At 49.8% G+C, this 12152-nt stretch overlaps 1 protein-coding gene across 1 annotated transcript in view; it reads left to right on the top strand.

Annotated features, from left to right (window-relative positions):
- Positions 1–2452, top strand: part of NUP93 (nucleoporin 93) — a 105424-nt gene extending 102972 nt beyond the window's left edge. Inside the window, exons 21-22 of the mRNA XM_043435304.1 lie at positions 438–566; positions 2182–2452. Coding sequence (XP_043291239.1) covers positions 438–566; positions 2182–2292 — 240 coding nt within the window. The 3' untranslated portion in view covers positions 2293–2452. The remainder of the gene's footprint in view (positions 1–437; positions 567–2181) is intronic.
- The last annotated feature ends 9700 nt before the right edge of the window (positions 2453–12152 follow it).

Raw genomic sequence — 12152 nt, 5'->3', positions numbered from 1 at the left:
CCTGCATCAAGAAGGGAGCAGAGGAGACTTCCTTGGTGGTCCAGTGGCTGAGACTCCATGCTCCCAATGCAGGGGGTCCAGAGTTCGATCCCTGGCTGGGGAGCTAGATCCCACATGCTGCAATTAAGAGTGCTCATGCTGCAACTAAAAGACCTCAAGTGCTGCAACCAAGATCCAGTGCAGCCAAATAAATATTTTAAAAAAGAGCAGAAGAATGACCGATCTGACCTTCTGAACAGCATTGCCTGGGCTTTGCTTTCACACTTGACATTCCAGTGCCATCCACTCCTTCCTGGTGGCTGTGTAGTACACCAGCTGGCAACTGTGGGGTGTGGCGTGGCCTGGCCTTCCCGGAGCACTGGTCCCTGCTCCCCCAGCCCGTCTTTGGCCCCAGGGCTGGGTGCTTTCTTCTTACTTCATTGTGTCTCTCTCTGCAGATCAGGCACAACCTCTCAGAAGTGCTTCTCGCCACCATGAACATCTTGTTCACACAGTTTAAGAGGCTCAAGGGGACAAGTCCATCCTCGGCATCCAGGCCTCAGCGAGTCATCGAGGACCGTGATTCTGTAAGATCCCAGCGTTGGCCACAGCCATCGCTGAGAACCACCTTTCTGGTTTGCCTTCGATTGCTCCTCATGAGACCACTGCTCATGACCTAAAGTGCTTGTTTCTTTACTACCTGGCATCTGGGTAAAGTTTATGTTGAGGGCTTCCAGAAGAAACTGAACATTAATGGGGTTGCTCCTCTTCTCAAGCTAAAAAATAATGATGTGCCAAGTCAGTGAATATCCGGTCTTAAAAAATCAATCAAAATGCTAGTTTATATTGATTCCATAAGAATTCCTGCCCACTCTAAAATATACAGTCATTTTATGAGTCTCAGTTCAGCACTTCCATGAAAACTGTTCTTCTGGTTAACAGTTGCTGTGTCTGGAAGCCAGGTCTGTCTGACACCGGGGCCAGTACCCCTTCTACTGCCTGTGGGGCCTCCAGCATTACCTGGGTCACACGGAGTCCAGGCAGATAGAACCCTTGGACCCAAACAGCATGTGCTGTACAGTTGATTTGACAAAAAGGGAAACGTGTTTGACCCTTTGGAACATTAAAACTGGTGGTATTTTAGAATTACCTTTCCTTTAACATTTCCACTTAATGTTTGATGAGGCTCTCAGTATGGTGTGTAATAGCCATACCTGGTTTTGGCAATCAAGAAACGAGGGCCTTGAAAACCTATCTTCTGCCTCCAAGGATGTCTGTGGGCTCTCTCAGCCATGACCCCCACAGGTCCTACCATTGTCAGAACCTCCGCCTTAGACTTGCCAGTTTACCTCACATATCAGGGAAAAGGCACCTGCCTTTCAGCTTTCTTCTTGAATGGTCCTTAAGAGACCTAGTAAGTGACCCTTGAATTTTCCTATAAAGTCTCGTTACTAGTCCAGAAAATGTGTAGACCACCCACCCACCCCCACCACCCTTTCTATCCCAGCTTTGGTTTCCTTCCTTCTGTAAGCATCCAGCACACCTCAATATGGGCAACCTGAGCTGTTCTCTGAGATTTCATTTTTCTTTATTCAGTGATTCATCACTTGGAAATCAGAGTGAAGGTTATTGTTTCTAATATTGAAAACACCTGAGTTAAAATCTTTTTCCCTCCTGGAGCAATCCAGGAATCTCATAAATATTGTTGCCTGAGAAAAGAGGGCTACTCATTTCCATTAGGAAGAGAGAAATGAAAGGAGTGAAAAGAAGGAAAGGGGAAGACGCAGGAGAGGGAAAGATCTGGAATGGGCTGCACTTAGGCAGTGCAGGTGCTTCCTGGGGGTCCTAGAACCTCAGGTCCTCACCAGTCAGGGGAGGGAGAGGTTCCGAAAAGTGGAGCAGACAGTCTGAAGCACAGAGCCAGGTCAGCGGCTGCTCAAATGGGGCAGCTTGCCTGGCAGACCCATCCGTCTTCTGCTGAGTAAATGGGCTTTGCAACTGGGGGCCCGGCGGCCCATCTTTGCTTGCTCTGCACCACCCTGGAGGAACGTGAAAGTGGAGGGCAAGATGGTCATCCACCCATTGGGAGTCTGTCATGGCACCACCGAGGGGAGAAAACGGAAGGATGGATTGCTGGTTCCCAGGACAGAGCTCTGACCCAAAACTTAACTGGGTTCCTTCTCTTCTTCCCCTTTCTCTCAGCAACTCCGCAGCCAAGCCCGAGCCCTGATCACCTTTGCTGGGATGATACCCTACAGGACATCTGGGGATACCAACGCGAGGCTGGTGCAGATGGAGGTCCTCATGAATTAAGTGTGATGTTCTGAGGGGCTCTTGGGGCTGCTTGCTGTCGGTACCTCGGGGCCCTCCAGGGTGGGGGCTGGTTTCTGGTTTTGTTTCCGTTGTGTTTGTTTTGTTTCATTTTTCTGTATTATGTATTTTTGTCAACACCAATAAATTTCTTTGATTTGTATTTTTTTTCACATTCTTTTATTTTCACTGTTTCCCCCCCCCCCCTTTGGAATTTTGTTGAAATTTTTATTTGTGTGAGAGGAATTGTCTTCACTAGTGCTTGGGCCAGAAAATGACAGACTTGTATAGGCATCCAGGAGTTGGTTAAAGTTGACCTGATATGATTAAAAATTGACCCAAAATGAGCGAGGAAATGAAGCCTTTGGGAGTTGCTTTTATTTAGATATAATGTTCCCTATAACAGGGTCACAGTTAGCTTTTCACATTTTTATTTGCATGTGAGAGCCAGCCTCAGCCTTGGGTGAGTTAAGATTTGTGTGAAACACCAGGCACTCCACATCCTCCTCCCTCTTACCTCCCCAGGGCGTGCCTTGAGGCCCAAGTTGTTGTTGTTTGTCAGCCACTCAGTCATGTCTGGCTCTTTGTGACCCCATGGACTGCAGCACACCAGGCCTCCCTCACCATATCCCACAGTTTGCCCAGGTTCGTGTCCATTGCATCAGTGATGCCATCCAGCCTTCTCATCTGACCCTCCTCTTCTGCTGCCCTCAGTCTTTCCCAGCATCAGGGACTTTTCCAATGGGTTGGCTGTTCACATCAGATGACCAAAATACTGGAGTTTCAGCTTCAGCATCAGTCCTTCCAATGAGTATTCAAGGTTGATTTCCTTTAAGTTGACTGGTTTGATCTCCTTGCTGTCCAAGGGACTCTGAGGAGTCTTCTCCAGCACCACATTTCAAAGGCATCAGTTCTTTGGCACTCTGCCTTTCTTATGGTCTAGGTCTCACAGCCATACGTGACCACTGGGAAGACCACAGCCTTGACTATACAACCCTTTATTGGCAAAGTAATGTCTCTGCTTTTCAGCACACTATCTAGGTTTGTTGTTGCTTTCCTGCCAAGAAGCAGTCATCTTCTGATTTCATGACTGCAGTCACCATCCGCAGTGACTTTAGAGCCCAAGAAGAGGAAATCTGTCACTGCTTCCACCTTTTCCCCTTCTATTTGCCGTGAAGTAATGGGGCCAGATGCCATGATCTTAGTTTTTTTTTAATATTTAGTTTTAATCGTTTTCACTCTCCTCCTTCACCTTCATCAAGAGGCTCTTTAGTTCCTCTTTGTTATCTTCCATTAGAGTGCTATCATCCGCATATCTAAGGTTGTTGGTGTTTCTCCAAGACCATTCTCCAAATTATCTGCCCTGATGCCAGGATTAATGTTTGCTGTTCTGCTGAAATCCCCCTGGAGATGAAAACATAGTCCTGGAGACCCATAGTCTAATCAGTGAACATTGTTGGGGTCTCAGCTGGAGCTCAAGGCAGCGCAGACCTGGCCGTTTCTCCCTCTGTGGCTGCTCCACAGTGAGGCGGCTGCTTGGCACCTCTTCTGTCTTCTCCACTAGTTGGTTCTTCTCCTCGGACAGCCTCCTCTCCCTGTCTCCATTCATAAAGCCAGTTGACCAGGTCAGCTCATGGGTATCATTCCACTGGGCATCAGTACCATCAGTATGTGGTCCCTGAGCAAGGTTGTTCCCCATTGGTGGCCCTGTTTCTTCTGAGGCCTTGGACTTAGCTGGAGAGGACGGGAGGATGAGTGTTCCTGAATGTGCCAGCCGGGGCTACAGAATGGGTACAGTCGGCCCTGCTGGTTTTATGGACTGCTCCTGCAGCAGCTTTCCCCGGGGGAGAGTGTTAAGGTCCCCAGAGTCTCGTACCTTTTGCTTCTAGAGAGAAAACTCTCCTCACAGGGCACGGTTACTCTCATAATCATGTAAATACAAATTGTTGCCTTTGCCTGTAGTAAAGGGCTCGTCTGTAGATAATGGGGCCATCTGCTGTGTCAGTCGCATCCCATTATATCTATCAGGGACGTAGCTTGAGGGTCTGTCTCCTCTACTGGCATCTATTCACCTTCAGTTGAGCTTTACTGAGAAAGTCTCTGAAGACAGGCGCTGCAGGAGACTTGAATTAGCAAGTTGTGCCCTCTTTATAGGCATTGATTTGTATTTTAAACAAAGCAAACAATTTGCTTTAACAGTGCTTTAAAAGAGTTTTCTGAGGACTTTTCATAAATGTGACTTAAGAGTTCTGATTTTTTTTTTTTAATGCTAGATCTTATAGATAGAAATGTAACATTGCCATCGAGGACAGAAGGCACAAGGTGTTTAAATTTGTATTTACTCCCTGGTTCTTCTCTTGTTCATCATTTTCATCATGAGAATTAATTGTGGATTTGCCTTTCTTTGCGTCATGCAGTTCTGCCGGCTCCAAACAGGAGAGCTGCACGGGAGCCCTGCGTAGAGGGGTGAGGTCCTCCATCTTTGGACAGAAGGGAGGGAAAACTGCCCTGATAGGGAAACTGTGTGGAATTGAGAGGAACACAGTCCCTGATTGGCATTTGAGGGCCTGCCTAGCGAGAGACACTTATAGGAGAAATAAGATAACTCTGTTTATTCCAGGAGGGCCAGGCTTCTGGAGCAAACCCCGGTGCTTGTCCTATTGACTGATTCTGTGGTAAAATATAGCTGGGTGCAGAGATGCAGGAGACACGAGGCTGAGTTTGCAAGGCCACAGCATCAACAGGTTACCGTGTGCCCATGGTTACAGCTTATGCTCAGAATTCATGATCCTGTGACAGGTTATTAGGTTAAAAGTCATCCTCAGCTCACTCGGTCAGGGAACTAAATCCTCTCCCTTGATACTGGTCCGTGATTTCACCATTTATCTAGAGAAACAGAGAAAGTGGCCCTGGGAGTCTGTTGTCTTCCCCAGATAAGATTCCAATCTTTCTAACAAAATCAAGGCCACTTGGAGCTTGATGGGGTCAGTGCCTGCCTCCAAATGGCTTATAATAAACTCACTGAGACACTCAAAGGGAAGTACTCACTTGGTCTAGGGCCTTTTCAGAGGCCTCAAGATTTAATTACAAAGACTCTGTTCCTTGGATTATTTTTTTTAGACAGCGCTGGCCCCCTGACTTCTGGGGGAAAACTGGAGTGGGAGTAATGTGCTCTCAGAGTGAATCATTTGGTTTCATCTCTCCTGTTGTTATTTTGATGAATGACTTGAAGTCTAGGGTTTAGGTTACTTTAAGCACAGTACTATAGACTTTCCGCAGAATCCCACAGTTGCTGATATAGAGGGAAAAAAATTGTGGACTATTTCCTCTTTGGATTCTCACCCCTGCCTGCTCTGTTTGAGTGAACTCATGGGGCCAAAGCTTTAATATTCAATTAAGCCATTACGTGCAGATGTGCCAGTGCCCTGCTGCTTTACATGGATCTCCACAGTCCATGTTTCTCCATTAGGCATCACAGTGTTTGTCCAGCTCATTCGGTAGTTCACATCAAACCACTCAGGAGGTGACTGAGCATGCGGAATACTGCATAAAACCCCAGACTGGGGCGTTGTCCCAGGCTTGCCAAAGTGCTGGCAGGCCCCAGCCTGACTGGACTCTCACTTAGCCTCAGTCAGTCATGGAGACTGAGCCTTCTGTCCAGCAAACTGGGAAAAATGTTATAAAATTCCTAATGGAAATGCACACTTTATGGTATCATTCAAGATGCTCGTTTTGTATCAGTAAAAAAAAAAAACTTTTGTGCCTGCCTTTCAGGAATATCAGGAGGAAGTCAGTGACTCGTTAAACAGAAATCATGTAGCTCCCTGGAGGGAAATGAGGCAATGAGGCTGTGCTGAGGTCCCGGATGTCCCCCATTCTTCGTTCTTCTAGGTGGAATTGAGACATCATCTGCCTCCAGCCCATCTTCTGACTGCTTCATAGTATACTGGTATCCCTCACAGGACAGGGACAGGAGGGAACTGAATCTGTCTTCTTAGTGCTTGTTTCTAACTGAAAAGGTTGGTGGAAAAAAACTTAAAACCACTACCTAAAATGTTTTGAACATTAATTTCAAATGATCTGTACTTCTTGCCTTGTGACTGGCTATAGTAGATCTGGCCAAACAGATGTATTGATGTGGATTGATGTGTCTGCCTTAGTTCCTTTCAGCTGTACAGTCCTGCACATACCAGGCTGTGCTCGGGAGCTGGGAATGGCCAGGGTAATCAAGTCCCCATCCATTCAGAAGTCTCAGTGGGATCTTTCTTTCTTTTTTTGGCCAGAACCACCTAAGTGGAAATACTGTTGGTTCTAAGTTGCTCACCCAGGAAAGGAAAATTTTTTTGTCCTAACTTTGTTTTTAAATAGCTTCCATGTGCCCTCTCTGGGGAATCTAGCCCACCTAGTTTAGCAAAGATTTGAACAAGCAGGTTCTTTGCTTCCGTCTCTTGTACCAGCCCCCTGCCCACATCCTCTGTCCCAGCTCCACGTGCCTGGATTCAGACTCAGGGCCCTCTAATAGGCATTCAGCCTGAAAGAAGGTAGAGGGGAGTGTCTCCTGGGGGTCAGAGAGACCAGGGCTGATCTTTCAAAGAAGGAAACTTGTGGAGCTGCACAGTCTGCAGGGAAACGTTGAGAAGAAGGGGGTGGACGTTTGATTCACTGTTAACAACAATAAAGGTCAAATCTTAAAAAAAAAAAAAAAAAGGTTGAGGGATGGGCAGAAACCCAGCACTGCATTGGCACGCTATCTGTCCTCTCTGTTGCCTTTGCCTTTGGGGTCCTTGAGATTTTGGGGAGGGTGAAAGAGTTTCCTCAGACAGTGGCTTCTGTTTGAGCAGGAAGTGGGAAAGCCTGTGATCCCAGAGGGGACTTCTAACAGAGAAACGCACATCGTAGCCTCTTGGGTGGCCCCAGTGGAGCCGGCCTAGGCAGGCCCCTTCATCCACACCAGATTTAGCCAATAAAAATACAGGACACCTGGTTACATTTGAATTTCAGATAAACAACGAATAGTTCTCACTCTTAAGTTTGTCCCAGTTTTATCTGGCTACCCGATTCAGGCTTGCCTCTGCTGGCATCTGCTGTGCAGAGGCTTCCAGGCTGGGCACAGGCTGCCAGGAGCTCTCCAGCTAAAGTGGATTGCCCTGATTTGTTGCACTGTTTGTTCCTCTGTGGGCAGCGGAAATGACAGCTACGCAGTTACTTGAGAAAGGGCGTGCTGAGTCACTTGAGAAAGGGCGTGCATGCATGCTTGGTCACTTCAATCTTGTCCAATTCTGTGACCCCGTGGACTGTAGCCCACCAGGCTCCTCTGACCATGGGATTCTCCAGGCGAGAATACTGGAGTGGGTTGCCATTTCCTCCAGGGGATCTTCCCGGCCCAGGGGTCGAACCCACATCTCTAACATCTGCATTGGCAGGCGGATTCTTTATCACTGGACCACCTGAGAAAGGGCGGAAACAAGAATTCGGTTCTGAGGAGCCAGACAAGCTGACTTGAGTCGGATGAGTGTGGGCCCCCCTTGACTTCAGCTGCTAGCCTCTACTGGGTATTTTTCCGCCAGGAATTTCAATGTGTATTTTATAAAGGGCGCGAAGAGGCGAGGTACAGCCTTTGCTCACTTGATCAGTAACTGATAAGACATGCACGGGGGGAGAATGTTTTGCTTTGTTTGGTTGGCTGATTCTTCTCCTTTCGCTTTGCTGACACTGTCGCTCTGTGTGGTGTTTGTGGGGAGAAGGGACAGGGTGGGAGCCGGTGTATGTGTTCTCGTGCTCCTTCCAGTAACTTCTGCGTTTACTCTGTTTAGAATGGTTCCTTCATCGCCACCCCTGTCTGTAGCCAGTAAATTTCCTGAATGTTCTCCCCAAGTGCCCCCTCTGCCCAGTCCTTCAGTGGAGCAGGAACCACTCTCAGGCTCCCTTCCTGGGAAGGTCCTTAGCTGAGACGCAGCCTGGGGCTCCTCAGAAGGCAGCCGAAGTGCCTCTTCCCTGTCTCTGGGGTGACAGCACCAGGCCCCTCCTCCACTCCCTGCAAGGAGGGCTGAGGCCTGCCGGGCCCCTGGGTCTGCGAAGCCCCCAGGGGTTTATGTAAGTACAGGACTCCCAGCTCCGAAGTCTCGCTGTCCCCCCACCAGCTTTGGAGTTCAGTCCCCTGACTAGGGGTCTGAGGAGGGTCAGGCTGGAAGTGTGGTGGGACCTAGACCATCCAGAGCATATGGGTGGTAACTCTGCGTGTGGCATGCATTCTGGGGCTGGGAGCTGCTGCAAGTCTGTGACCATTGGTGTTGGGTTCTCAGTGGAAAGAATTTTAAATGGGGGTCAAGAGCCAGTTATTGGCCTTGGGGGAGGTGATGCAGGATGGGTCTGGTGAGGGGAGAGACTTGGGCCTGGTCGTGGGACAGGTGTCTCCCACTTTCTTGAGCAATATCTGCCTGTGTTTCTGATTCGGAGGGGTTTTCAGGGTCTGGAGCCTGGGCTTCTGTCTCGGGATGTGCAAATGGCTGAGGAGGTCGGGGGTCTTCATCTCTGTCCACCTGGGGCACCTGGCCCTAACGAGAAGCCCTGGAGAGACCGGCTCCAGGTGCCTTGTGGCTGGAATGTTCTCTCCTTGAAGGGGCCACTTGGAAGAGCTGCAGCCCACTCCCTTTGCCTGGGGGCCCTCAGCTTGTTCTGGTCCCTGAGGCCGAGGGGAGGCCACTTCCTGATGAGTCGCCCAGAAATCTGGGCCTCATACAAGTGCCCCCGACCCTCAGTGGTCTCCTCTGGGCTCTGCAGCACCTCCTGACGCAGGGCCAGGTGAAGAGCTGGCCACCGCTGTTAAGTGTAGCCCTGTTCACCCAGGTCTCGGAACTGGAGGCTTTTCAGTGGAGTCCTCAGTTAAAATATTTCAGAAGCCACCCAGGTGGCGAGGAGAGAGGCCCAGGTTAGGGCCACTGGTCACCCCAGGTGCGGGGTCCCAGGGTTCCATAGAAGCCCCGGGGAGCAGAGGGAACTAGGAGGACTGACGGTGGGCAGCCAGGCCGGAGCTGGGAGCTGCGTGCTGCGGCAGTGCTGCTGTTGCTGGGAAGACCTTTTCCTTGGGGAGGTCGGCTGGCAAGTCTCGGGTACTGCAGATGCCTCGCTCTCCTACAGGGCCAGCCCGATGTTCAGAGCTTGAAGGCTCTCCAAGCACAGAGCCCTAGATGAAACAAGCCCACCAGGCCTCAAGACCCAGCATTTTCAAGAGACATAAATCTTGGAGGTGGCCAGAAAGTTGGGCTGAAGTCCCCCTTTCACAATTTGGTAATCATGTGTCTGAGGGCACATTGTTGACTGCTGCAAACTAGATTGCTCAGGTATAAAGCAGGGGTCCAATTGCGATTCCATCAGCCTAATGAGAAGGTGAAGTTAATTTCCAGAAATCACCGACCTACTGCCTGACACACTCTGGGCCTCAAGGTTAATTTTGGCCACCCTGCCCCCAACCTTGTTTAGATGGGGCTCTGGAGCTTGGGGCTCCTCTACCATTTGGCTTCTGCCCTTCACAACAGGTTTTTCACATGGGTGCAGGGTGGAATCAATTACCCCCACCCTGGTGATAGTTTTTTGGGGTTTTTTTTGGCAAGAAGACAGGGTTAAAATTAGTAAGCCAAAAATTTGCTACTAGGGGACAGACCTCAGCATGTCAAGTTCAACTTGGGATTCCTATTGATTCAGTGACTGCTAAATGGATAACGCAATTCAACGAATGTTTGAGCATCTGTGCTGTTTCAGGCATTATTCTAGGTGCTGGAGACACAGAACTGAGATGAATCGGCATCCCTGCCCTCAAGGAGCTTACCTTTTACTGAGGTGAGACCTACAGCAAAGGGCCTCTTCCTATAAAAGGGCCTCTTCTGCCCCCACTCCCCACCCCCACCCTACACTAACTGAAGAGCTTAAAGCCTTTCAGCACCTACCAGGGACCTGGGGCTAAGAGCTATGTGGTGATTTTTGAGACTGATTTGCAATCCCTCTTGTATAATCTCACTCTGTGGTTAGGGAAAGAGAGGTAGGTGTGTGTACACACAGACGCCATAATAAGATAGGAAGCCTTTTGGAAATGCCTAAAGAAAGGGCTAAACAAAGATCAGAGGCAGGGTTGCCTGTGGCTTGGGGATGCAGGAGCCCCCCTGCACGACCAAGGTCCAAACCCACAGCTGCAGGGGCTGCGGGTGGGACGGCACAGTTGGGGGTGGCCATCCTGCCAGCCCAGAATGGTAACAATGAGCTCCCCTCCAGCTCCCCCTGGGGCCCTGGCGTCTCCCGCTACTGTTAATCTCGCCTGTGACCTTGACTGGGGAAACAGCAGGACTCAGGGGACTTGAGGGGTTCTGAAGCCAGGTGGAGACCTACCAGAGGTCACACGCCTCATGTTCAGCCCTTCCTGGCGGAGCAGAAGCCTGATTGTGGGGCACCCACCTTGTCCAAGAGGTGAGTACGTGGGGTTTGTACCTGGGGTGTGTGGTACATCAAGCAGAGCAATGAGGGAGTCTGATAGGGGGACACTTACCTGTACAGATCAGTAACTGTACATCTGTCTATTGGTCTTAAGCAATGAACCCAAGCAAAGGGCTGATAGCCTACTTATGTCTTCATGAATCTACCCAGGAAAAGGAAACATTTTAAAATCCTTTTACAACATGAAAGATTATTTTTAAGAAACCCTAAATAAGCATTACCTTTATCAAGAAAAGCCACATTTTGTGTTGTGCACAGCCTTAGTCAACACAACTTTCTGTGGCTTTCAGCCCCAGCACTGCCATTCACAGCCCTGGCTACATATTAGAATCACCTGGGGAGCTTTCAAAAACACTGACTTCCAAGCCCCTGCCCCCTGAGTTTCTGGCATAATTGGTCTGTGGAGGGGCCCAGGCACTGATTGGGTTGTTAAAGCTCCCCAGGTGACTTTCATGTCCTGAGTCAAGAATAGGGTCAAGACCTTTGTTGTGACGAAGCAGAGAGTGAAGTAGGCCTCTGGGCCCCTCTAAATGTGGACTCCCCCTCCCCACTCCTCAAGGAAGGCTATCAATAAGTCGTAGTGTGTCAGAGATGCACTAAACAGGAAGATGAAAATTCTAACTGGTTAGGAAAAATACGTACCATACCTAGGGCCCCTTGGGTCAGCTAGCCCACTGTGTACCCAGCAATGTCAAAGCCAGTTGTCCAGAATGGCTCTTGATGTTGGTGGTTCATCAGTTAAAAATGGCACCGGTTGAAGTGCATCATTGTGGGGGGTGGGGGGGCGGGGCGGGTGGTTGGGGTGAAAGGGTCAGAGGGGACAGCAGTATCCCATTTCCCAGGAAATCACAAGTGAAAGACCATCTGATAGCTCTGGTTGAATCCCTGAGCCCTCATCCAGGGTTCTCTTTCCCAGTGTCCCCCTCCCCTGCCCCCAGCCTCCCGTGTCCACCTCTGGCGGGCACTAGCCTTTCCAGGCTCCCTAGGCGCCTCTCCAATGTGCTCAGTGCTGCTGCTAACTCAGCTTCCAGGGAGTGAGGACCCGAGGCCCGCTCCACATGCAGCCCTCAACCTTCCTGCTGGGGGGCTCCATACCCAGGGGACCCGCACCAGGCCTGAGGGACCCCATCTGGAGAACAGACTCCCTTGGATCCAGCCTGGATGCAAGTGTGATTTTGCCTCTGAACCCTGGATGACCACCCGCAGAAGAGCCTTTGGGATATATATTAAGGAGGTCAGTAGCTTATTTCAAGTCTCTGGTAAAGGGGCAACAAGATGACAGGGGAGTTTCCCTGGGCTTCTAGGCTCCTCTGACTGTTTGCTCTGTTGAAGCTTGAGTTCTGATGAATGCAAACCACCAAAGCCAGCTCTCTTTGGGT

The sequence above is a fragment of the Cervus canadensis genome, chromosome 18 (assembly GCF_019320065.1).
Source record: "Cervus canadensis isolate Bull #8, Minnesota chromosome 18, ASM1932006v1, whole genome shotgun sequence".
In the NCBI taxonomy this organism is placed as follows: Eukaryota; Metazoa; Chordata; class Mammalia; order Artiodactyla; family Cervidae; genus Cervus; species Cervus canadensis.
Note: the sequence above shows the minus strand (reverse complement) of the source record. Positions and strands in the feature narration are given on the sequence as shown.